Genomic DNA, 23,321 nt, shown 5'->3' on the forward strand with positions numbered 1-23,321 from the left:
TCAGTATCTTCTTCCTCGTTGTTGCCAGACGTTATTTTATCGTCAATGCAGGGAGTTGCTACCGCCTTCTCCATACAGGAAATCGACCCTTCACGTTCAGTATGGGATCGCAACATAACATTGAGCAAGCTTTACTTGGTTCTTGGTCCCTACTTGACTTTCGATCCCAGCTCCAGGATGGCGGCGAAATCTTTCCTATGGGAAAAGACGCTCGTGGTATCATAAACTACAGCCCGAACGGCCGCATGTCCGTCCAACTGCAACCCGCAGTCACCAAGAAAGTCAAGGAAACCGTAAATGACCTTTTGGCATACACTGGCCGATACTCGGTTGAGACGCAGCCCGACGGCAGCATCATGGTGAAACATCACCTTGAGCTCAGTTCCTGGCCTGAAGAAGATGGCTCGTATCAGTCACGGAAGGTGGAACTCTTTGAGAATCAGCTCGTGCTATCATCGCCAGCTCCTTTGAATGTTGAGGTAAGCCCTCTTGTCACGTATGAATTCGAATGGAGCTGACTTTCGCGGGAAAACTAAACAGGGAATTGCCCAAAGAATAGTACTGAGGTGGCAAAAGATTGAGTGATCAGAAGTCTGGTTTCCGGGAATGCACAATGCTGTATCTAGAAAACTTAGGTTCCAGCAATTTGATTCAGTCCTCCTTCAACAAAGTATATTTTGGCGTCAGCTGTAATGCACCGTTTGACTATCCAGGCAGCTCCACTTCTGCAGAGAGACGGATAAAGCAATCTTCAGTAGCCTTCGAGAATCAAGCTGAAAAGTGTCTCGCATCGGGGTATGATCCTGAGCAATATAGACTCTACCAATGACAAACCAGGGAATACACAAGAGGGCCCACATATATTACAGTGGTATGCAGGCATTGAAGCTGGCTGAAGCTTGATTGGATGGAAGTGGTTATACCTACCATCACATCGCCTCGTAATTATTCTCACTGCTACTGCCCTATCGTCAAGCTCTAGACAGTCAAACCCTACCCAAAAATGGAACCATGTGATCTCCTCTGCATGTTCGTCTTCATGCCCTTTTATAGGGCTATTAAGCTGTGTGCACCTATTAAACTGCCTTTGAACTCCCTCTAACCCTTTCTCGCCCAGATCATCGCTGCAGAAAACTCATTCGGATAGAGCAAGAAGAAATCAAAGGCTTTATACTCCGTGGGATAAGGAGGCTCCAAAGTTTCTCGCTGACGATGCCATGGGCAACATTCCGGCATTTCGAGGAGCTGACGGCCTTGATATCTTCGGGCCCGATGAACTGACTCGGTATATTTCCGAATCTGGGCCCTTTCGGGACCAGCTTCTTAGCCACGGTGCTACTGAGCGGGCCCTTATACGTCAGTCGATCTGCATGGCCAACAATGATTACGTGGAGCCTATGTAGCCGTTGGTTTTATGGCGACTTCGCCGAAAGAACCTTCACTAGAAGATCGTAACATTCATGGAGAAGCTCGAAAGGGGGATTAACGCTGTGGAGAGCCGTTTGAAGGGGCGTACTTGGTTTACAACTACTCTGGATTGACCCTGGCGGATATATCCATGGCATGCACCTTGTACTGGGGATTCAAGTTTATTATCGACCGTGAGATGCGTCATACCTACCCTCACATTATGGGATGGTATTCGAGGACTTCGAACGACGATGGAGTGAAAGAGGTCTTTAGGGTTATTGACCTGATCGAGAAACGTCGGATATCGGCGCAATAGTTACATTGCTGAGCTATGATATTTGTCAAGACCGTTTCCTGAGGCTAGTAACAGCCAATCCTATTGATTGACTCTGAAAATTTGTCCTCATATTTTTTCACCTGACAGCATGTGGAGTTGAGAATGTCAGAACTCATGAAAAGAACACCATGCTTCTCTGCTACCACTTACGGAAATCTCCTCACTCCTAAGGGATCCTCTTCCCGCAAGGGGTCACTATATCCCTTTGTAGAGACCTGCAGGTAGGTCAGGTATAAAGGTACTTATTCCCGCTGGCCTGGCCGAAGAAGGTAAGTTTTCATGACGAACAGTGGCGAAATGTGCTTGAAACAAGCAGGCCTTGATGGCTTCCTGGCTTGGAGATCTATCAAACATTGCTTCGGTCGGGGGGATTATCAATCAAGTCCTGTTCACTGCATAATGCCAATATATGAGTGTCGGCATGTTACGTACCTGTCAAATCGGCCCTCGATTCCAATAAGGTTCAACAAGGGAGCTGATCACATCGAATTCGGCACACCGTACCTCCGCGGCAGGACTGGGTAAAGTATACCACCAGAGTTGAAAGTATGCTATCAAGCTTGTTAACATAGGTCATGCATAGAAGGCAGAATCGTCTGTATTAACTGTATAACAGATGTATTTCCGGATAATCGTATTATTATCGTCATGGGTCCACAGCGAGCGAGGTTGAAAAGGTTAGCAGGCATTTAACTCTCTGCATTGTCTACCCTAAACAGCAATCGCCTGACCCACAACTATTGGGTGCTGGAGGTGTCGTAGTAGTCTCTCGTCTATGCTCTATGTTGAAAGAAACGTCCTCAAATATCTCTGAAAAAAAAAAGTAAGAAAAAGATGCAACCTCGCTATCGACTTCAATCGCACTACTTACAGAATAATCTATCAAACTGAGAGGCTTCCAACACCAGGAAAAAATCATGGATTCTCTTGCTGTTATAGGATATGCCGTGCGGTACCCACAAGACGCCAGTGACTCTGTGAGATTCTGGGATTTTCTGTTGAAGGCCCGGGAAGCAAGCACTGCATTTCCAGAAGACAGAATCAACCAGAAAGCATTTTACCATCCTGATCCTGACCATGGAGGAACGGTATGTATGGAAACGCTGTTTGAGCCTGCGAGGCTAATGTTTCGTTTCCTGGCGTTATAGATTCATGCCAAGAGGGCACATTTTCTCAAAGACGACCCGGCTAGCTTTGATGCGGCGTTCTTCAAGATGAGCAAAACAGAGGTCTTGAGCCTAGACCCCCAACATCGTCTCGTCATGGAGAACGTATACCACGCATTGGAGAATGGTAAGTAAAGATCAGGCCATATTATGGAGAAACTATAGCTAGACCCAGCTGACGAATTACTATGAAGCTGGAATTCCAATGGAGACTGCCATTTCATCCAACACCTCGGTATTTGTGAATGGCTACAACCATGATCATGCGGACAGCCTAAACACCGACCCAGAGACGATACTCAAGTACAAACCTACCGGAACCGAGAACTCTATGATATCGGGGAGACTCAGTTGGTTCTATGATTTTCGTGGGCCTAGTTTGACGGTCGAAACAGCATGTTCTGGCAGCCTCGTTGGTCTTCATCTAGCTTGTCAAAGCTTGAAGACAAATGAAAGTGATATGGTAAGTCACCTCCGGGAGATGTCAAGATTGTAGTAAAGTTAGCTTCTGTGGAACTTTTTTAATCATGCAAACTTCTTTCTAGGCCATAGTGAGCGGTGTGAATGTTATTGGTTTCCTCCCACATATGGTTGGTATGGACTATTCCGGTTTCATGGGATCAGAAGGGAGATGTTTCGCTTTTGACCACAGAGCCGATGGATATGCCCGCGGTGAAGGAGTAGGCACGGTGATTTTGAAACGTCTTCCAAGCGCTTTGGAGGATGGTGATACTATAAGAGCGGTTATTCGCGGTACTGGTTTAAACCAGGATGGCCGCACACCGGGGATCACATACCCCAGTTTACGAGCGCAAGTAAGACTTATCGAGACAACTTATCAGAATGCAGGACTAGAAACGGAGGACACATGTTACATAGAGACACATGGTACCGGCACGCAGGTGAGACTTACAATTTGAGACTGCGAAATTGATAACCGTCTAATGATGAGATTGTCTCAGGCTGGGGACTATGTCGAAGCGTCGTCCATTAACAGTGGCTTTAAGACAGCTACAAGAGGCTTACCGCTCTACGTTGGTGCTCTGAAAACAAACATCGGCCACCTGGAGGGTGGCTCTGGGATTGCTGGTCTCATCAAGACCATTATGATCTTGGAGACAGGTATAATCCCGCCCAACGCCAACTTCGAGAAGCCAAACCCCAAAATTCCAGTGGATGATTGGAAGATCAGATTGCCCATTCAGTGTGAGGCATGGCCTACCTCAAAGCTTCGACGTGCATCGGTCAGTTGCTTTGGGTTGAGTGGAACCAATTTCCATTGTATCCTTGACGATGCATACAATTTCCTCCGCAAACACAAGATATCTGCGAAACATAGAACAAGAATTGGTGTGCCAACGCATGATGAGCTTCGATTTCTCCAGCAAGAACTTGATTATATAAAAGATATGACGCATACAGGGGATGGCAGTCCTCCGGAGAGAGTTACGTTTAGCCCCAAATCGCCGATGCCGGTTTCTCTATCCCAGGAGAGTGTTCATCCGGCTGGAGGCTCTCGGTCTTCCACGGCCCTCTTCATATTGTCTGGATTTGACAAAGACTCGCTCAATCGGGTTATTTCCGGTTTAACCGAATACATACATGTGAAAGGTCGACTATCATCTGAGGATGAGAGGAAGTTTCTGCATGATCTGAGCTTTACGCTGTCGCGGAGATCACGATTCAATTGGAGAGTATCCCTACTAGCCAGTTCCATTTCACAATTACAAAGTCGGCTTGCCAACGATTCGCTTACGCCTCAACAAGCGCGAGCCTCCCCCAGACTTGGCTTCGTCTTCACTGGGCAAGGGGCTCAGTATGCAGGGATGGGCCGACAGCTCCTTGCTTACCCGGTATTTCGGAGATCAATCGAAGCTGCTGAAAGATATTTCCAGTTCCTGGGCGGTAAATGGTCTTTACTCGGTTAGTAGCACACCGAACAGAATCTGCCATATTCGGGTACTTACGTTCGTTTGCAGAGGAGCTTGGGCGGGACAAGAACAGCACCAGAATAAATGAGCCCACCATCGGACATCCAGCGTCAACAGCAATCCAGATTGCTTTACTTGACCTACTGACAAGCTGGGGAATTTTCCCCACTCGTGTCGTGGGGCATTCTTCGGGAGAAATCGCTTCTGCGTACTGTGCCGGCAAGATTTCCAGACAGGCAGCATGGAAAGTCGCTTTCTTCCGTGGCCAGGTTGTCTATGGCTCAATAGCACGTCCAGGATCAATGATGGCTGTGGGATTGAGCCCAGATGACCTACAACCATATCTTGAAGAGGTGCAGCAAAGTGATCCGAACGGGGTATTGACTATTGCATGTTTTAATAGCCCGAAGAACCAAACAGTATCCGGCGACAGCGCCATGGTCGATGCCCTCAAGAGCGTGCTGGATGCAAAGCGAATATTTGCACGAAAGCTAAACCTGGGAAAGGCTTACCATTCTGAGCATATGAAAGTGTTCACCGAGAGCTACCAGGCTTTCATGGGCTCATTGGAGCAGGGCAACACGGTTTCTCGAGACCAGCCTATCTCTTTGTTCTCGACCTTTACAGGTGACATACTTCTAGATCCATCTATGGATTCCTCTTATTGGTGTGCGAATATGGTGAGTCCCGTCAAATTCGAACAAGCTCTCCGGGCATTGTGCTATAGTTCTTCCGAAAAGCAAACTTCGCCGAATGGGGAGCACGAAACCCCTCTGCAAATAGATGAGCTCATTGAGATTGGATCACACGGGGCACTTCGAAGCGCCATCACAGAAACGATCGACATGGCGCAAGGGATAACCTACCATTCAACCTTAGATCGCAATGCTTCTGGCCCTGATGGCATTCTGCAGACCGTTGCAAACCTTGCCTCTAAGGGATACCCTGTTGATATACCGAGTGTGAATAATGCCGACGACCTGCATAGAGACTCAGATTTACTTGTGGACTTGCCGCCCTACCCCTTCAACCACGAGAAAAAAGACATTTACGAAAGCCGATTTGCGAGGAATTTCCGCTTACGACAGTATCCCCGACATGATATCTTTGGAGCACCAGTTACCGACTGGAATCCGCGTTATCCAAAGTGGCGGCATTTCCTTCGTCTCAGCGAGAACCCTTGGCTCAGACAGTATAAGGTGCGAATAAGCTTTGCAGCCCGTTTATGACATCTGTTCTCTATTCTGATCTCATTTAGCTCGATGTTCAATACGTGTTCCCGCCTGTTGGGTACATAGCCATGGCAATCGAATCTGTAATGCAGGTAAACAGTGGGGAAATGGCCATGAAGGGTCTCCATTTGGAGGGAATTACCCTGGGTCCTTTGCTAGCACTGCCGGATGAAGCCCAGGGAGTCGAAATCAGTTTATCACATTACCCTCACGGCGACGGTAGTGACTTGACCCGGTTCCAAGTCAGCTCATACAACGAAAGCCAAGAAGACTGGACTGAGCATTGCTCTGGCTACTTTAGTATTGGCTATGACGATGAGGGCATGGTTCATTCAGGCCTTGCAGATACCAATAAAGCCGAGGAACTCAAAGGAGACCTCTCTGGCCAGAGACATGGTTGCGAGAGACATGTCAAGTTTGACGATATGTGCAGAAGTCTTTCATCCTCTGGCTTAGAACTTGGGCCCATATTTCAGAACCTATCGTCCATAAGAGTGAGCGGTAAAAGGGCTGGAAGATGCATCGGAACTATACAAGTACCTGATGTGTCCTCTGTCATGCCGAAGAACTACATGCATCCTCATCTACTGCACCCTGTCACTTTGAACGATTTCGGAATAGCCGCTACTGCTGCAATACACGACTTGCAGCCACACAATACGGCGATGAAAACATTCCTGCCCTCCTTTATTGAGCATGTCTGGGTGTCTACCGAAACTTCATACGACCTGCACACAAAATTCAATTGCGTGGGTACAGCTACAGCAAAGGGTCTTGGCAAGTATAGCTGCGATATTGAGGCTTCAATCGACTCCTCGTCTGCCGAACCCACGATAGCCTTCAGCGGGGCGCATTTTGATCTATATGAATCTAAGATCCAGTCCTCAAAGACAGATCTATTGCCTAAATTCTACTCTGTTGAATGGAAACCTGACATTCATCTTCTGACAAACTCATTCTTCGGCCAGGTCACCAAGCCGCCTACGACTGAATCCGCCAGATACGAGGTAGAATGCCAGTGGTTCACCGACCTCCAGCTGGCCTCGGCGCTTCTTTCGACTGATGCGCTCGTGAGCTTGAAGGGAGTGGATCTGACCCAACTTGAACCCCATTACCTCCGGTTCTACGACCTTCTCAAATGCATTGCTGCAGATGTCCTGACAGACTCAATGCCAAGGGTGCCTTTCAAAACATGGCAGAAGTACGCTCAGGATCATGATCTTAGAGAACAACTCTACCGTAGAGTGGAAGCTCGCGATAGCGATGGCGCACTGTTAATACGGGTTGGATCGAATCTTGCATCTTTCTTCCGCAAAGAAGCTGATCCACTTTACGTCATGTTCGGGCAAGATGATCTCATGTCTCAGTACTACAAACATGACTTCGAAATTGGATCTATTTCTGAGAACCTAGCGCTCTACTTGGATCTCTTCCGGTGGCATAAGTCCAATCTTCGCGTACTCGAAGTTGGGGGTGGAACGGGATCATTCACAGCGCATGCACTCACTAATCTCTGTCCGCCGGGTATGGACAGGTCAGTGTCGGAGTACGTGTTCACTGATCTCTCTCCAGGCTTTTTCGCGAAAGCGAAGGAGTCACTGAATGGGTGGGACGATATCATGACGTACAAGAAGTTTGATGTTGGGAACAATCCCATATCCCAGGGGTTTGACCCAGGAACATTTGATCTGATTGTGGCAAGCAATGTACTCCATGCAACTCCCAATCTACATAGCACATTGAAAAATATCCACAGTCTTCTCAAGCCCGGTGGAAAGCTGGTGTTCCATGAAGGTGTCCGCCAAGATACTTCGTGGACCAACATATCGTTCAGTCCGCTGCCAGGCTGGTGGCTGAGCACCGAGCCTGAGAGAAGATGGTGTCCCTATGTGCCAACAAGTACATGGGATAGGTATCTCCGTGAGTCTGGCTTTTCCGGGCTGGACGTGGAGTTCCCGAGCTCTGATTATCCAGAGTTTTCAAAAATTAGCCTTATGATCTCAACTGCTAGAGAAGGAACCAATATCTCTTGGAGCGAGGCGAACAGTGTTATCATCATCATCGCGGATGATGAAAGCTCTACTCTGGCCCATGAGTTCCAGAGCCAGATAGAATATCTGGGGCCTCATTGCTCCATACACACACTGGCGGAAATGGAAGCTATGGATGTGCTAGATAAGACATGTGTGCTTTTCATGGTGTCCAATCCTCTTATCCCAACAGATTCGAACATTAAATCATACAACAAGCTAGAAAACATCCTCTTCAAGAGCAAGAACATTTTATTCGTGACTGGAGATTCAGCAAATAACCCAGCATTCGATATTCCAATCGGACTTATTCGAAACAGACGATTGCAGCAGGACCCTGACAACTCGAACCTTGTTACTGTTTCGTTGACCGATACAGAGGTTACCCGGAATACAAATTCCGAACTTTTGGTCAGAGTTTTCGAGCACCAATTTCTGTCAGGTACCGTGTCTACGATCAGAAATGCCGAGTATCGCCTTGCACAGGGGGTCATTCTTACGAACCGTGTTGCTCTCAACGCCGATGCCAATTCCACCATTGGGGGTCGACTATCGGCACCACGGCCAGTTCCACTTACGTGGGGCGACATAGATCGGCCAATTAAACTCATAGGTCATGGCCGTTTTGTCTGGGAGACCGATAACCTTCTCTCCGACAATATGCTGGGTGAGAATGACGTGGAGGTGGACGTTAAAGCCGTCGGCCTTGGCTCTCGAGACGTCCGAGCAGCGACAGGAAAGCTTCCTCAGATGACCCTGGGAGAAGAAGCTTCTGGGGTGATAATCAGGGTCGGATCATCCGTTAAGGATTTTCAGACCGGCGACCGCGTCATGTGTATCAGTGACACTCAAGCAGGGAGAGAAGGAACGCTGAGGACAACGATACGGATAAACTCCTCTCTGGTCACCCGTATCCCCGACAGCCTTACCTTCGAGGCTGCTGCTGGATTACCTGTCTCTTGGCTTACAGCGATCTATTCTATCAGCTACGCCGGTAGGTTGATCACTGGCGAGAATATCCTGATTCACTCTGCTGCGAGTAGTATTGGGCAGGCGGCAATCCAGTATTCCCAGTCTCTCGGTGCAAATGTATTCGTGACAGTCTCCAACGTCGACGAGAAACATTATGTCGCACGGAAATATGGAGTTCAGCGAGATCGTATCTTCTCCAGCCGTCCTACTTCCTTCCCGGCCCAGATCAAGCGACGAATACCGTGTGGGATGGATGTCATCATATCAGATATAACCACCGGGACTACTCAAGGTTCAGTGAATTGTCTGGCACCTTTTGGCAGACTGATAGCCATCGGCAATGGCGGGCCGCAGTCAGTCCACAACATCTCTGCGTCATGCAATATGGATAACATCACGATATCAAAAGTGAACCTCAGTTCTATCGCCAGGAGCCGCCCGACAACTATCCAAAATATTTTCCGAGAGACGATGCGGCTAATGGAGGAATATAAGATTCGTTTTGAACCTCCTAGACGAGTTCTGACGTATAGCCAAATACATCAGGGTATCGAGATGCTCCGGAAGGAAGCAAATGCTGGAAAAATTGTTCTTCGTCCTTCTGAGGATGTTGTTCAGGTTGTTCCTGAAATTCCGAGACCATCTCCGTTGGAACAACATGCAACCTACCTCCTCATCGGTGCACTCGACGCCTTGCATTGCAAGCTCGCTCTTCGGATGGCAGATCGAAGTGCTAAGAACCTGATACTCTTGTCTCGTGCACGGGACTTGGATACGGAGGATCCACAACAGCAGATTCTTGATACCTTGCGAGAGCAAGGATGCGAGGCACATATATACCACTGCAACATGTCTGAGGCGTCTGAAATACAGTCTCTGATTGCCGACTGGCGCAGTCAGCTTCCCCCTATCCATGGAATTCTTGAGTCGACATATTGCATGGGTGCTTCTAATCAAACTGTTGCCACGCATTCAACAAGCAGCTCTAATAGTGTCATCATGGAGTTGCTTAATCTGCACAATGCCATCCCATCTGTTGATTTCTTCATCATGATCTCATCGATGTCGGAGCTTACAGGAAGTATTAATGACAGCGACTTTAGCGCAGCCGGTACATTCCAAGGTGCATTGGTTCGTCATAGACTCTCACATGGCTTGCACGCTGCGAGTGTCAACGTCCGGGACATGAAAGAGGAGGAAATCTTAGCGGCAGTCGACTATATGACGGATATTCGAAACCCTCCAACCGTGGATTCCTGTCAGATGGTCTGCAATGTCCCAACCCCAGCATCATGCGAAGAAGTAGAAAAGCCAGTAATGAGATATTTGTCCGCCCCCTTGTTCCATCAACTTCCTAGCTTCCGTTCACGAGTGGCAAGCATGCCAACAGAATCCGCAAGAAGACCTAGTGTGGGCGACCTCCTGAACAAGACCAACAACACCGAACAGGCAGCTGCTGTCGTGTCGAGAGAGATTCGACAGAAACTGTCGAACCTTCTTAATGTCACCGAAGACGAGATTAACGAATTGCGTGATATTCGGACCAATGGGGTCGACTCATTGATTGAGATGGAGTTCCGGAATTGGCTGGAAAGAGAACTCGACACAACGATTACGTTGGAAGATTTGACTTCAATGAGTATATTGAAGTTGAGCGCACATGTTGTTACAGCGTCACCTTTGGTTTCATTTACCTAGAAGGGTCGATACCGGGCTGGGACAGACAGCACGGGTATATTGAACATATACTTCAGGAGTAGTTTGCATGTGCACAAGATAGGCTAGACGGAAATAGTCATAGTCCTCGATGACTGGAAAGTGATCAGCAATTCACTCGCGAGGGGTGATTCGTTCCGGAATATTATAATCAATAGCTCAAACGTGTGAGGTGATTTTTGTTCCTATTTATCATTTTTCTTTTCTCGTCCTGACTTATACATGGCGGGAAGCAGATCAATATCTAGTGGACAGGTAGGAGAGCAATATATATACCGACCAATTAGGAAACTCGGCTCTTAAGTCGGAGGCACTTGGCGCGGCAATAATTACCCGTGCGAGCTGATGTTCATGAAAGGAGGATGCAAGATGCAATGGGCGATAGAGCCTTGATGAACAATCAGAATGACTCGCGTTGAGGCGGTATCTCATCTGCCACTATCGCACTTAATTGCAAGCCTGTCAGCCTATGACAACTCGACCCACTTGATGAGCGTCTCTATTTCGCAAAGCTTTAATCGGATGACGCTAGGTTCGTCCCATGACATGGTCTAGAGAGCTTAATACATATTTGACAACAAGTTTATCTGATATTAAGGTGAATCGAACCACCGCCCGAAAATATATTGCGGGTCTCATTATGTCAATCTTGCCTGCAAAGAGACTAGTCTCCGCCACCTTACCACCCGTGCCTGAAGAAAGCTCTCCGATTTACCATGATTGATCTGCAGATCAATGCTTGAATGGCGTTCGGAAAGCGGTATATCATCGTTTCCGTTCACCCTAAAAAGTATGCTCGCCGAACAAGCTTCGCTGCCGCGTCAGCCCTACCTTCTATCTAATCGGATAGTACCGTGTGGCACCACATGCGTGAGCTTGTACCTGGATCTTAGGCCAATCATGAGATATCGTTTCCTTCCTGCACCAATATAACCTGCCAAACCGTGGGAAGTCCTGAGCGGGACCGCGAGGAGTCCTGGGCGGGACTGCGAGATCACAGGAGCACGATATGCTTCCTCACGGATATCGAAATGGGAAGACTCTAGGAGGACCGGCCTCTATACTCGCCAGTGCAATGCTGAGGACATCTTGAGACAGGTATATAAACATCGGCTTGCTACAATGATTTATGTTATCACACAGACAGATCACACAGACTCACTCGCAGTCGTTTTCTCTCGTTTTCCTGCCACTCGTTTTCACAATCATGAAGTCCACTCAGCTGGCAGGCAGCATCGCTGCTGCCGGGCTTGTTGCCGGCGCACAGACGATGTCGCTTGCGGATGTCTGCACCGTCTCGCACGTGCAGTCCTCCCTGCCTCTGGATGCTTTCATTGGACTAGAGATCAAGACCAGCTCGGTGACCGCCAGCCCCGTCTACAACGTCTCCGTGAGCGACCAGACCTTCTACCCGGATGGCACCTTCGACTATTGCAACGTAACCTTTGCCTACTCGCACGCCGGCCGTGACGACTCGATTCTGCTCGGCATCTGGCTGCCCGCTCCAGACGCCTACCAGAACCGGTGGCTGTCCACGGGCGGTGGTGGCTTCGCCATCAACTTGGAGGGGGACTTGATGCCTGCCGGTCTCCTCTACGGTGCTGCCGCCGGTATCACAGATGGAGGTTTTGGAGCCTTCACGACCGACCTTGACGCTGTATTCCCCAGCGCTAACGGCACGATCAACTGGGATGCGATCTACAACTTCGGCTACCAGTCACACCATGAGCTCAGCGTTATCGGCAAGGCCTTCAACAAGAATTTCTTCAACACTACCGCGAGCAGTAGCAAGCTCTACTCCTACTACATGGGCTGCTCCGAGGGCGGCCGCGAGGGCTGGAGCCAGGTGCAACGGTTCCCCGAGGAGTGGGATGGTGCTATCATCGGAGCGCCGGCGATCCGCTACGGCCAGCAGCAGGTCAACCACCTCTTCCCCAACGTGGTTGAACAGACGCTCGGCTACTATCCCCCGCCCTGTGAACTGGAGAAGATCATGAACCTGACGATAGCTGCCTGTGACGAGCTGGACGGTAGAAAGGACGGCGTCGTCGCGCGGACTGACCTCTGCCAGCTGCACTTTGACCTCAACTCCACCATCGGGGAGCCCTACTACTGCGCCGCCGAGACCACCAGTGAGAATCTGAAGAAGCGATCCGCCCACACCAAGCGCCTGACTGTTTCCAACACCACCCCGGCCCAGAACGGCACGGTGAGTGCTAAGGGCGCCGAGGCCGCCGCCACGATGCTCAAGGGTCTCCACACTTTAGATGGCAAGCGGGCCTACATCTGGTTCCAGATCACCTCTGCCTTCAGTGACGCCGAGACCCAGTACAACAGCGATACCGACAGCTATGAGCTCGACATCGACGCGCTCAGCGGCGAGTGGGTCGCCCGTTTCCTGGAACTAGTCGAAGCCGATAACCTCTCGAGCCTGGATAACGTCACATACGACACCCTCCGCGATTGGATGGAGCTGGGCTGGCGCCGTTATGGTGATTCCCTACAGACTACCTACCCTGATCTGAGCACCTTCAAAGAAGCCGGTGGTAAGATCATCCACTACCACGGCGAGTCGGACCCCAGTATCCCGACCGGATCCTCCGTTCATTACCACGAGTCTGTCCGCAAGATCATGTATCCGGATCTTAGCTACAACCAGAGCACGGACGCCATGGCTAGCTTCTACCGCCTGTACCTGGTCCCTGGCGCCAGCCACTGCGCGACCAACGCCTATGAGCCGGGACCCTGGCCCCAGGATAACATGGCGGTGATGATTGACTGGGTTGAGAACGGAGTGGTGCCCGTTACCTTGAACGCGACTTACCTCTCGGGCGAGGAGAAGGGTAGCAATGCCCAGATCTGCGCCTGGCCCCTCCGGCCCTTGTGGAAGAACAATGGCACGGTCATGGAATGTGTGTACGACCAGGCCTCGATTGACACCTGGCAGTATGACTTTAATGCATACAGCCTGCCTCTTTACTAGACAGACTGGCACCAATTGGATTGTTCCCCAATTTGATATGCCATCCTGGGATGGAGTAGATCGAAGTTCTTTGTTCGGAACAGTCGGCCTAGAGAAGGGGAAGCAACGGCAAGCGAGGTGATGTCGTTGTAATTATCATTTGATTCGGTACTTCTCTGTATTTAAATAGTAATTTAAGTGGTCCAACAGACCAGCGAAAGATATTTCATAATACATAAATTATGCCTTCACTTGGCCTGATCAAACGACATAACGACGTCCCTCTGCTTAAAATACCCTCTGCGCCGCACAAACTCCGAAATCTTCGCAACAGATGTCCCATTCTTCCGCAACTTCCACATTTCCTGGGCCTTCAGACACTCTCTAAAATGCCCTATAAACCCTTCATGCGAATAAATCCTATCACGCAAAACCAAGCCATCAGCCCCAAAACGCATTCCCTTCGTAAGACCCTCTTCCAGAGAAACCTGGCATCCAGTGCAGCAAACACCGTGCTCGATGTGCCCACTAACCCGATCAAGATAAGGTAAGGTAGTCGTCGCCATGAATGGCAAGTTGGAATATGATTTAGCCGCAGTCCAAGTAGCTTCTTCATCACTAGTAGGCTTAGACCCAACTACCCGGATAAGATCGTCCATAGTCACTAGTTGTCTCCTTCCCTTGCTCGATAACTCCTGCATGGAGTAGATCCCCGGGATGGTCCGAAGAATCGGAAGAGACTTGAGTAAGCTATATGTCTTCGAAGCTGTCTTACACTTCGACGAAATATACCATTTCGCATCAGCGTAAGGCACGAGCCGGGGCAGACGATCCTTCTGGATACATGAAAAGCAGCAGCGGAGGAGGGTCGGGAGGAAGAGGAAGCCTCCGAATGAGCTGCCGCAGAGGAGACAGTCGCGCGTACAGAGCGCAGTGAACAGCTCGGTAAGGGTGAACTGGCTTCCTACTTTGGTTCTTAGAAGTGTGCAGAGTGCGTCGAGTGCGTGTGTTGTTGTCTCCCGGTAGAAGCGGCTAGTGCCGACGCTTTGTTGGGCGCGGCGGCTGACTTGGCGGAATCGAATGAGGGATTCGATGTCGAGGTAGAGACAGATTTCGTGGATGAGTTCTAGATGTAGGACATCTAGCTGGCCTAGGCTTGTGGAGGGTGCTTTGAGGGGTTGGGTTATAGTGCTGCGGACGGGTTCGTGGGCGCGGCGGTTTATGTGGATGACTGCTAGGTCGAAGTCGCGGCGGTGGTAGGTGGTGAGCTCGATGATCTCATCTTCGGGGATGAGATCATGTTGAGAAGTGGAAGTTTGTACTTTTGGGGTGTTCATGTTGATTTTTTCTGTTGAGATGTGGCACAGTCTGGGTTCTTGAGGAAACGAAGGAGGAAAGGAAGGAGGAAGTTGAAGAAGATAGAATGAAGGAGAGGATAGTCCTACGACACGTGGTCCAGTTCAGTTAAATGCTCAATTGAGTCCATTCCATTGATAGCACGTAAAAGATGTTTGACTTATCATGAAGGTGGTGGTGAGGGGAATCTGAAAGCTATCCTCCCCTATAGTTCCTCCAGCGCATTCGTATACGATGCTTAGATGAGGAAAGATCACAATGAGCAGCATATCAACGTTCCAATAACTCTTTCCTAATTTCCAAAGTAGACTAAAAGCCTTGCACTATGCATAGCCCTGGGACTCTCCAAACCTTCCGATATATCCAACCTCAACGGACCAACCAAAACCAAGTAGATGGAGATTCCTAGAACACACTTGAAGTCAGCACATATCATGATAGCCAAGCAATACAAATGAGGAAGCCATATACATACCACTTCTCATTATTCAGTAGCCATAATCTCGTCGCCTTCCTGCACTTCCTTGTTCTCAACGTAGGTCGTCGGCGCACCGGGAGGTACGAGATGGCGCCGGCAATAATTTGGCGAGGTTTTTCCCAACGCCTTTATGGAGGGGCTGCACCTGACATTCGTTCCCTGGCGTTCCTTACACTGAATGAAGTCCATCTCTTTCTGACAGCCGCAGGAGAACGCAATTTGCAGATTGGTGCACATGTTCAAAAACTGGCTCTGGGAGGATGTGAAGATTGATCGGTCAGGGTGCGATGTCGACGTGACGTAAAGATTGAGCGGTGATTAAGCTGGTTGTAAGGGTTTGAGTGAGCTTGAGAGTGTCGAGTAGTCGTGTGTTCGTTGGTAGAAAGTAGTGCTTGGTTGATGGTAGTGATTGGTGGATAGTAGTTGTAGATGAGAGGGTACCCTATGAGAGAGGTGGGTGGCGGAGTAGAGTACTTCAGGTTAAGAAAGTAGAGGGGCAGAAGCTACAGAAGGATATATGTAGGTAGAGAAGAGGGAAGAGTAAAGAGACAGAGGTCCAGCTTAGTTAGCCCTGGGGTCTGTATCAGTTTGGAATGAGCTGTGAGCCTCGTGTGAGGTATGTCTGCTGTTTAAATATTGAGATAGGATAGTTCAACCCGATCAAGGGGACCACATCCAATCTACTGCCAAGTCGACGTATATCTAAACCCTGAGTTGCTTTTCCTTCGGTCCTGCCTTATATGCAGGAACCCTGATCGAGATGCTATGTCTGTCCCCCGGCTGTGGAATCTGAGCTTGAGGTGAGAGCCTTTCTCGGTAAGTTAGTCTTCAACTCTAAGCTGCCTGAGAATAACCCAACTGAGGCGATGCGGCCGATTGGTTGATTCAGTAGGAATGAGGTCGAGGTTAGTATGTGCTCAAATTCCTTTCGTAGACGCGTGCAGATGCTGGTGACTCGTATCCTCAGCGCAATACAATACCCAGAAATTCTCTCGCAGTTATGGTAGAGCCCAGGCTAAAGCTTGCGAAGCACAATGGTATGATGGCGAAAATGTTTGTGATAAGGAAATCAGCACAACAAAAGAAACAAGAATAATTGATGAAAAATGAACCGTAGGAGTAGTGTCTTCAGTTGCGGGGTGCCTCAGTATAGTTATCAATAATGTCACTGTGGTAAGAATTTTTAGGGCTTAAGAGAGCCTGCGTAGCAGATCTTTAGAATGGATGGTTGGTCGGACTCGCACCTGCAGGTATTCCAGAAATGGAATGGAATACGGCTAGGAATGACAAGGACTGTAGCGATCGGTTTGCTAGGAAATTTTAGGGTACCCTTCCAAACAATGACAGCTACCGACGGCAGATATATCGGGGCCCTTAGTAGTGTTTGGATATTAGAGCTATGGCTAATGAAGGGAAAATTGAAGGAGACATGAGCATACAACGTTCTTAATTTGACTCATTTGTACAATATCAAAGTCGCCTGATAATATGAAGAAGCCTCTCACCTCGCGGTCGTCCCCCTTCATACAGCCTCTGACCTAGACCTTCAGATCTGGCCCATTAACCATCCGCTCGAATTTGATTTTTACGAGTTTACTCAGGAAATTGACTATAAGCTGGAGCTTATCATGTCGTTTGCCTGACAAGTAGACTCGTTCTACAGCCCTTCACCTTAGGACAGTAATCCAGTTGGGTCTGAATAACCTTACTCCCTTTCTTCTGAGTTTTATCCACCAATACCTCCATCCCAATCAACCCAATCAAAGGTGTTCAGCAGCTCCAAATGCGGAAATTGCGGGAGCTCATCATCCAAGAACGGTGCCACTGACTGCAACTGCTCAGCTCCAGGGGGGTCGGGATTCAATATCCGGTCTAGAGACCGACTCAGGATCCTCCGTATGGAACATACCATGCTCTTGCAGGAAGCCTCCGTCTCGATCCAGTCCAGGCATACCACCAGTAGGCTAAGGTTCTGAATGATTGGTGATCGTGGAAGGTGCATTTGATAGCCTTGCGGGTGTGTGGCCTGTCGAAGGAGCTCCAGACAGAGGATGCCACTTGCTGGGATTGCGTACGACATTGTCTTATAGTTGTGTTAGAGATAAAAAAAAATGTTTCGAGTTGTATCATAGATACAGGGAACCCGATTACGTACCAGCCACTCAAAGTCAGCATACAGACCAACAAATCGTTCTTTCTTCCTCCAGAAGAGCAAGGTCAAGTCCAGCATTTCATGGCTCACTTCGACAAGGTCTTGCCCGGTGACGATATTGTGTCGCTTCAACAGCCGTTCCAAGAGAAACAGGTTCAAGAGAAATTCCAAACGCGTGAGGATCTGTGCATAGAGGACATATCCGGGAACATTGGTGTTGTCGAGCTCAGATTTCAAAAATTGAATCACCGATGGAAGTTGCATGTATGTTTCATGGGACCGTTGCTTCAAATTTCTATTACTAATGTTAGAAGGTATGTGCGTGGCTTGGAGTAACGTACATAGCCCTATCGACGGCACCCTCAGCCAAATTATCCATTGAACTGTCTAAAACCTCCAAGACCTCATGTCGGATACGGGCGAAGCTCGTGCGCGATCGTAAGATTGTTGTAGAGTAGATCTGCTTATCTTGGTTCCATCCGCGGGAGTCTAACTGCGCAGCGGCAGACGGAAGATCGCTAGATAGTAGGGCATCATCACTCAGATCTAGTGGCAGTCTGGTAGATGAATATGCCAGACTCAAGAGAGGGGGTCGTCCAGTGAAAGTTGAGATGACCTTGTCAATGTTGAAAACGGCGGCATAGAGCCTCCTTTTCAGTTCGAATGGGAGACTCACAGTTTCTGCCTCTGTTGCAAGCTCGCGATGAAGTCCGAGAGAAGTAGTCACGGCCACTAACTCGCCATGCTGTGTCCAATGGGAGAAACCTTACTAGGGTTAGACAAGAGGCATATCTGATTTATAGTGCCACCTACTCTTGTCACCGCTCAGAATGCCCTCCAGAATATTATGCTTGTACAACAGATACACAAAAAGAAGATTGATGGAGCCAAGCTGTTTGCACAGATCAATACATAACGATGCACAGCGTTTGAAGTGCGTCATCAGTTGTTTGGCATTCGTAACAGATGAATGTGCCTGACAATATTCGGCGACCGCTTGACTCTCCGACGACGAGGAGATTGCTCCGCAAGCCCAGTAGGTATACAAAATGCCAAGAGTTTCCCATCGCATCTGTGCCCCTGTAAAGGAGGCCAGCCAAGCCTGCGGATCCTGTTTATTTTGTAGCGGTGTTTTGCTATTACGGGTGAGAATCGCAGCAGTTCCCAGCATATCTTCTTCCGACCGTCGTCGTAGCGCCGGCCGAAAAGCATTCCACATTCTGTCTGACGAGTGATGCCCTGCCAGCCGGACCCAGCCATCATTGGGATTGATGTGGCTTGAGAAGAGCATGGAGCAGTTGCGCTCTTCCGGTATATGGCTCAAAATACGAGCGCCGAGCTGCACAAGTGGTGTGTCAACTTGGGGAGCTGGAGCCGAGTCTCGTCGTATTCCTGAAGTTTTGTTGGCATCCTCTAACTCAAAGCAATCTCCGTGTTCCACAAATACCGAGGTGAAGCTCGTTGGCCCCAGGTATTCGTTCGAGCTTTCGATGAGGGGCGTGCTCCGGTCCTCAACCCCGTGGTTCTCTGCGGATGCTACATGCACCTCAAGAAAGGGGACACCTGGTCCTACAAGTGATTGCGGAGTTTCCTCCGAGGTCGCGCATCTCGTGCTGTTTGACTGTGACAGGTATATGCATTCAAGGGAATGCTTCTGGCATCGTTGACATGTCGGCTGATTGTGGTCACAAGCTAATTTCCGTCTGCGACAGGCCTCACAGGCAGCCCTGCGACCGTTGCGCCGCCGCAGAGAAGGCATAGCACCAAAGGTTACCAGATAGCACCGACACAAATCAAAGAACTTCCACAGCGTCGGTGTAGATAATGCTAGTCGTTAGTGCCGGAAAGCCACTCGGCGTTCGGGATTACCATAATCATTCCCGATTGGCTCTGCCCCGATAAGCCTCTCCGTAAGGCCTCAAGATCCTGGTAATTAAGCTGGTCATTGGGTGGTGCTTCATTCGTCTCTGGGTTCCTATTAATTATTTCGTACAGCCGAAAGCCGATTCCGATATCCGTACCTTACGGCTAAACAGCATATATCCATGTATACGACTCGAAACCGACATGCCATTCCAATATCCCCAACGGTCTATTCAGGAAAATGGCAAGATCCAAACTCCAGGTACATATGCATGGCAATTCAGGTGATGCATTATGCGTGTTCTCCAATGGGGATATGATCTCAGGCGAGATCAGTATTCATGTGGAGAAAACTAACCACTACTCCGATCTGGTGATCATGCTTGAAGGTAAAGTCCTTACATCGCCTATTGGAGAGACACTGCTAATTTTTCGCTTAATACAGGAACAACCACAGTATTCATGCAGCATGAAGTAGGAGTCAAACTTCAGAGCACCCAGACTTTTCTGCGTCTCAGCCAGAAGACGCGAGTCGATTCTCCTGGGACTTTCCCATTTACATTCTTCATCCCATCGGCTCTGCCCACTGAATCATGCAGCCATGTCGTGTCCGATCCACTCGTGCGATATGCGCATACAGCGCTGCCTCCTTCTCTTGGGGGCAAAACTCCATGTGCCCCAAGAAGCAAGAAAGCCGACATCCTCACCCCAAATGCGGTAGAGATTCGCTACTGCATCAAGGCAACTCTGCAAGCTTGTCAGCAATACCAGGAACCGGAGCTCAGCACTATTAGGGAGATCTATATCATTCCCACACCTTCGTCAGAGAGGCCACCCCCAGCCTTCACTCCTGCAACCAATAACTCGGATAAGCCTTCTCAACTGGCTCTGGAAAATCATGAATCCCTAATGAAGGCCCAAATCGTGCGTAACATCTTCCGGAGAAAGGAAGGCCGCCTCGTCGGTAAGATCCTGCATGCGGGACCGCTTACCATGCACCTTCACCGACAAAGACCTACGGAGGCTACTATTCCCCTTCGACTCCGGTACTATTCAGCCTCGGGGATTTGTCCTCGGTTACATCGTCTGACTATTTCTATACGTGCATCGACAGTTTTTAGTCTGTCTCCAAGCCCGGATATCGCTTATCAAACCCGAAGTCACCAATCCAGCGTTTACACGAAGACTCTGCAAATCGCCACCCAAGACATGTCCAATACAACATGGGAGGCTACGCCATGCCTCACAGAAACGGATCCACAGATTGAGATGAAGTATGACACCCTTGTTCCGATGTCTTTCAGTCTCTCCCCTGACACACCTTTTGTACCCACCTTTCATTCATGTATGGTGGGCCGGAGCTACGAGCTTGAGGTCCGAGTATACTATCAAGTCGGAAGGGAATCGATCTTTCCACGTCGGATTACGACCACTCTGCCCTTGGTAGTTACGATGAGCAACAGATAGATGCTCTGAACTTAAGTTTGTATGTTAGTGGCATGGATTACGGGTATGTAATCCCGAGTATATAGTTTGGGTAGGCCAGAAATTTTCAGGGAGAGGGAAGTCAATGACTACAGTATTTTTGATGTTCTAATCTATTGAATCGTTGTTGGCTAGTATATTTTTATATTCATGTTTAGCAAGCTATATAGTATACTATAAATTGCGCGAAGACCAATGTGCTACCTCTACAACTCTCATTGGAATGGATTGAATGTGAACTAAAAGAATACTCCTTCCAAAGAGGACAAAGAATCAACATTACTGGAGTACACTAATTCCCATTAACTAGGTCCTTCAGTCCTTTTTCGACATTTTTGCAAAAAGCAGCAGCACACCCGTAGCTCCAATACTAAGCCCTGAATATAGCTGGACACCCAGATACGACCCCGTATTATCCAGAATGGCACCTGCAACAGGTGAACCACATAGGGAACCCAACCCACACAACACCGAACACATACCCAGTCTCGTTCCCAAGGTTTCAAGGTTCGGAGTGAGGGAGGTCAAAGCCACAGCGGGAAGTGCAACAAAAGCCCCGGAGAAAAATCCATAGAGGACTGCGAATGCAATTAAGCCGCCGGGGTCCGTGATAGCAATCCAGAATAGCGACAACACGCCACTGATGATAGCACTTCCCAGAAGTATGTTCAATGGGCCGAGTCTCAGGGCTAGTAACCCTGGAACGATTCGCCCCGGAACGGATGCAGCATTGAGGATTGAGACAAGATAGAAAGCGAGGGGCTCGCCTATAACATGCTCTTTAATGGCGTAAGCTTCGATGTAGAAGATAGGGTTGAAGAAGCCAATGTAACCGAAGAACATAGCCACACAGAATAAGGAGTAAGGAATCTCTTTGAAGGCAGAGAATTCGGTCAAGACGCGTCTGGTCTTGGGGGTTTGGTGCACGCGCATGACAGACAGGGAAAAGGCAGTCGTTGCGAGAGCTATAAACCCGATGGTTCGTGTGGCCCAACCAAAGCCGATGCGAGGCTGGAGTTGACGGAATATTAGAGGATAGAGAACACCTCCGAGGCTGCTTCCCGACGCGGCTAGGGCTGTGGCAATTGGACGCCGCGAGGAGAAGTATTGTGGAATCATGGCTACAGACGGAATATAGAGACATCCGTTCCCGAGTCCGATACAGAACGCTTGAGCGAGGAGGACTTGCCAGTATGAGGTGCAGGCGCTGAGTGTCATGAATCCGACTACGACGAGGGCGGAGCCGGTGAGGATGAGAACGTAAAAGTATCCTGAGTCGTATAGGGGGCCGGTAATGACTCCTATTAGGAGGAGAAGAAAAGCTTGGATGGCACCAATCCAGGAGATGTCTGAGCTGGACTGGTCCTTAAGCAGGCCGAGTTCATAGTAGGCTTGGAAGGCACCGTATGTGTTGACCGTTCCCCTGTGGTTCGCGAAGGTGGTCATTAGAAGAGTACTTTGAAGTATAGCGTGGTAGCATGAAAATAGTACCATGAGTTGAAGAATAGGAAGAACGAGCCTGTCACCTGCAGCCATGCTTGGAGACCACCATTCGGCGGCGTAGTATAGGCTGTATTCTGCCCATTGATCTGCGCGTTGGCCGCTTTGGGCGATTCAAGCTTTTCCATGATAATGATGATTTGTTCCGACTATCAATTCTCGAATACAAGAAAGAGATTGAGGCTGCTCAATGTGGTATCTGGACTGCTTGACTGCATCATTGTTGTTATATATCTGAGTCTCGGCTCTCGGCTTCGGAGTCAAAACACCATTCGGAAACAAGCCCATCTAAACAATTCCTGTCCACGCGTTCTGACTTGGCTGTCCACCCAAATCCGAGCAGATCTACTTCTTTTTTCGGATGATGCTAAGCTAGTGTCCATGTTAGCTGCGTACTATGATAATCGCTCACTATATGACTTTCATAGGTGACCTTTTAGCCCAATTTCTGCTAGGAGGTCGGATACCACTCGAGGATTGGGAAACATCTCTTGACGGTATGGATAAGATCAGTTCCTTAAGCTTGGTGCGAAAGACGTTACAATGAGATCTAAACAAGCGTAGCTCTGCTAAAGAGCTGCTAGAGGATGAGTGGATTTCTGAGCAGACAATGTAGAGAGGGCTAAACATTTAAGCGCTTGAATTCCTCAGGCAGAAAGTATGCCAAATATCCGGGTCTGCCTCAGGAATCAGCACGTGCTAGCAGCCGGATCCGGTTAGTGTTCCCCCAC

The 23,321-nt window shown here is 49.0% G+C and overlaps 7 protein-coding genes across 7 annotated transcripts; 4 read left to right on the forward strand and 3 right to left on the reverse strand.

Annotated features, from left to right (window-relative positions):
- Positions 1-101: 101 nt before the first annotated feature.
- AtWU_06982 (uncharacterized protein) lies at positions 102-585 on the forward strand (the record flags this gene model as incomplete). Its single annotated transcript, XM_035502091.1, has 2 exons — positions 102-479; positions 541-585. 2 exons carry the CDS (start codon positions 102-104, stop codon positions 583-585), a joined length of 423 nt encoding a protein of 140 aa, XP_035357984.1.
- Positions 586-2,664: 2,079 nt separating this feature from the next.
- Positions 2,665-10,776, forward strand: AtWU_06983 (polyketide synthase; the record flags this gene model as incomplete). Its single annotated transcript, XM_035502092.1, has 7 exons — positions 2,665-2,835; positions 2,896-3,040; positions 3,108-3,376; positions 3,459-3,815; positions 3,876-4,836; positions 4,893-6,043; positions 6,103-10,776. 7 exons carry the CDS (start codon positions 2,665-2,667, stop codon positions 10,774-10,776), a joined length of 7,728 nt encoding a protein of 2,575 aa, XP_035357985.1.
- A 1,225-nt stretch (positions 10,777-12,001) lies between these two features.
- Positions 12,002-13,777, forward strand: AtWU_06984 (tannase and feruloyl esterase; the record flags this gene model as incomplete). The annotated part of the gene is made up of 1 exon (XM_035502093.1): positions 12,002-13,777. The coding sequence occupies one exon, from the start codon at positions 12,002-12,004 to the stop codon at positions 13,775-13,777; it is 1,776 nt and encodes a 591-aa protein (XP_035357986.1).
- A 227-nt stretch (positions 13,778-14,004) lies between these two features.
- AtWU_06985 (F-box protein) lies at positions 14,005-15,093 on the reverse strand (the record flags this gene model as incomplete). Its single annotated transcript, XM_035502094.1, has 1 exon — positions 14,005-15,093. One exon carries the CDS (start codon positions 15,091-15,093, stop codon positions 14,005-14,007), a length of 1,089 nt encoding a protein of 362 aa, XP_035357987.1.
- Positions 15,094-17,316: 2,223 nt separating this feature from the next.
- AtWU_06986 (transcription factor) lies at positions 17,317-19,501 on the reverse strand (the record flags this gene model as incomplete). Its single annotated transcript, XM_035502095.1, has 5 exons — positions 17,317-17,418; positions 17,500-17,673; positions 17,746-18,037; positions 18,084-18,507; positions 18,556-19,501. 5 exons carry the CDS (start codon positions 19,499-19,501, stop codon positions 17,317-17,319), a joined length of 1,938 nt encoding a protein of 645 aa, XP_035357988.1.
- A 345-nt stretch (positions 19,502-19,846) lies between these two features.
- AtWU_06987 (arrestin (or S-antigen), N-terminal domain protein) lies at positions 19,847-21,072 on the forward strand (the record flags this gene model as incomplete). Its single annotated transcript, XM_035502096.1, has 2 exons — positions 19,847-19,994; positions 20,051-21,072. 2 exons carry the CDS (start codon positions 19,847-19,849, stop codon positions 21,070-21,072), a joined length of 1,170 nt encoding a protein of 389 aa, XP_035357989.1.
- Positions 21,073-21,405: 333 nt separating this feature from the next.
- AtWU_06988 (putative MFS monocarboxylate transporter) lies at positions 21,406-22,718 on the reverse strand (the record flags this gene model as incomplete). The annotated part of the gene is made up of 3 exons (XM_035502097.1): positions 21,406-21,518; positions 21,573-22,513; positions 22,582-22,718. 3 exons carry the CDS (start codon positions 22,716-22,718, stop codon positions 21,406-21,408), a joined length of 1,191 nt encoding a protein of 396 aa, XP_035357990.1.
- Positions 22,719-23,321: the final 603 nt, after the last annotated feature.

Source organism: Aspergillus tubingensis (genome assembly GCF_013340325.1).
Source record: "Aspergillus tubingensis WU-2223L DNA, scaffold_8, whole genome shotgun sequence".
NCBI lineage: Eukaryota > Fungi > Ascomycota > Eurotiomycetes > Eurotiales > Aspergillaceae > Aspergillus > Aspergillus tubingensis.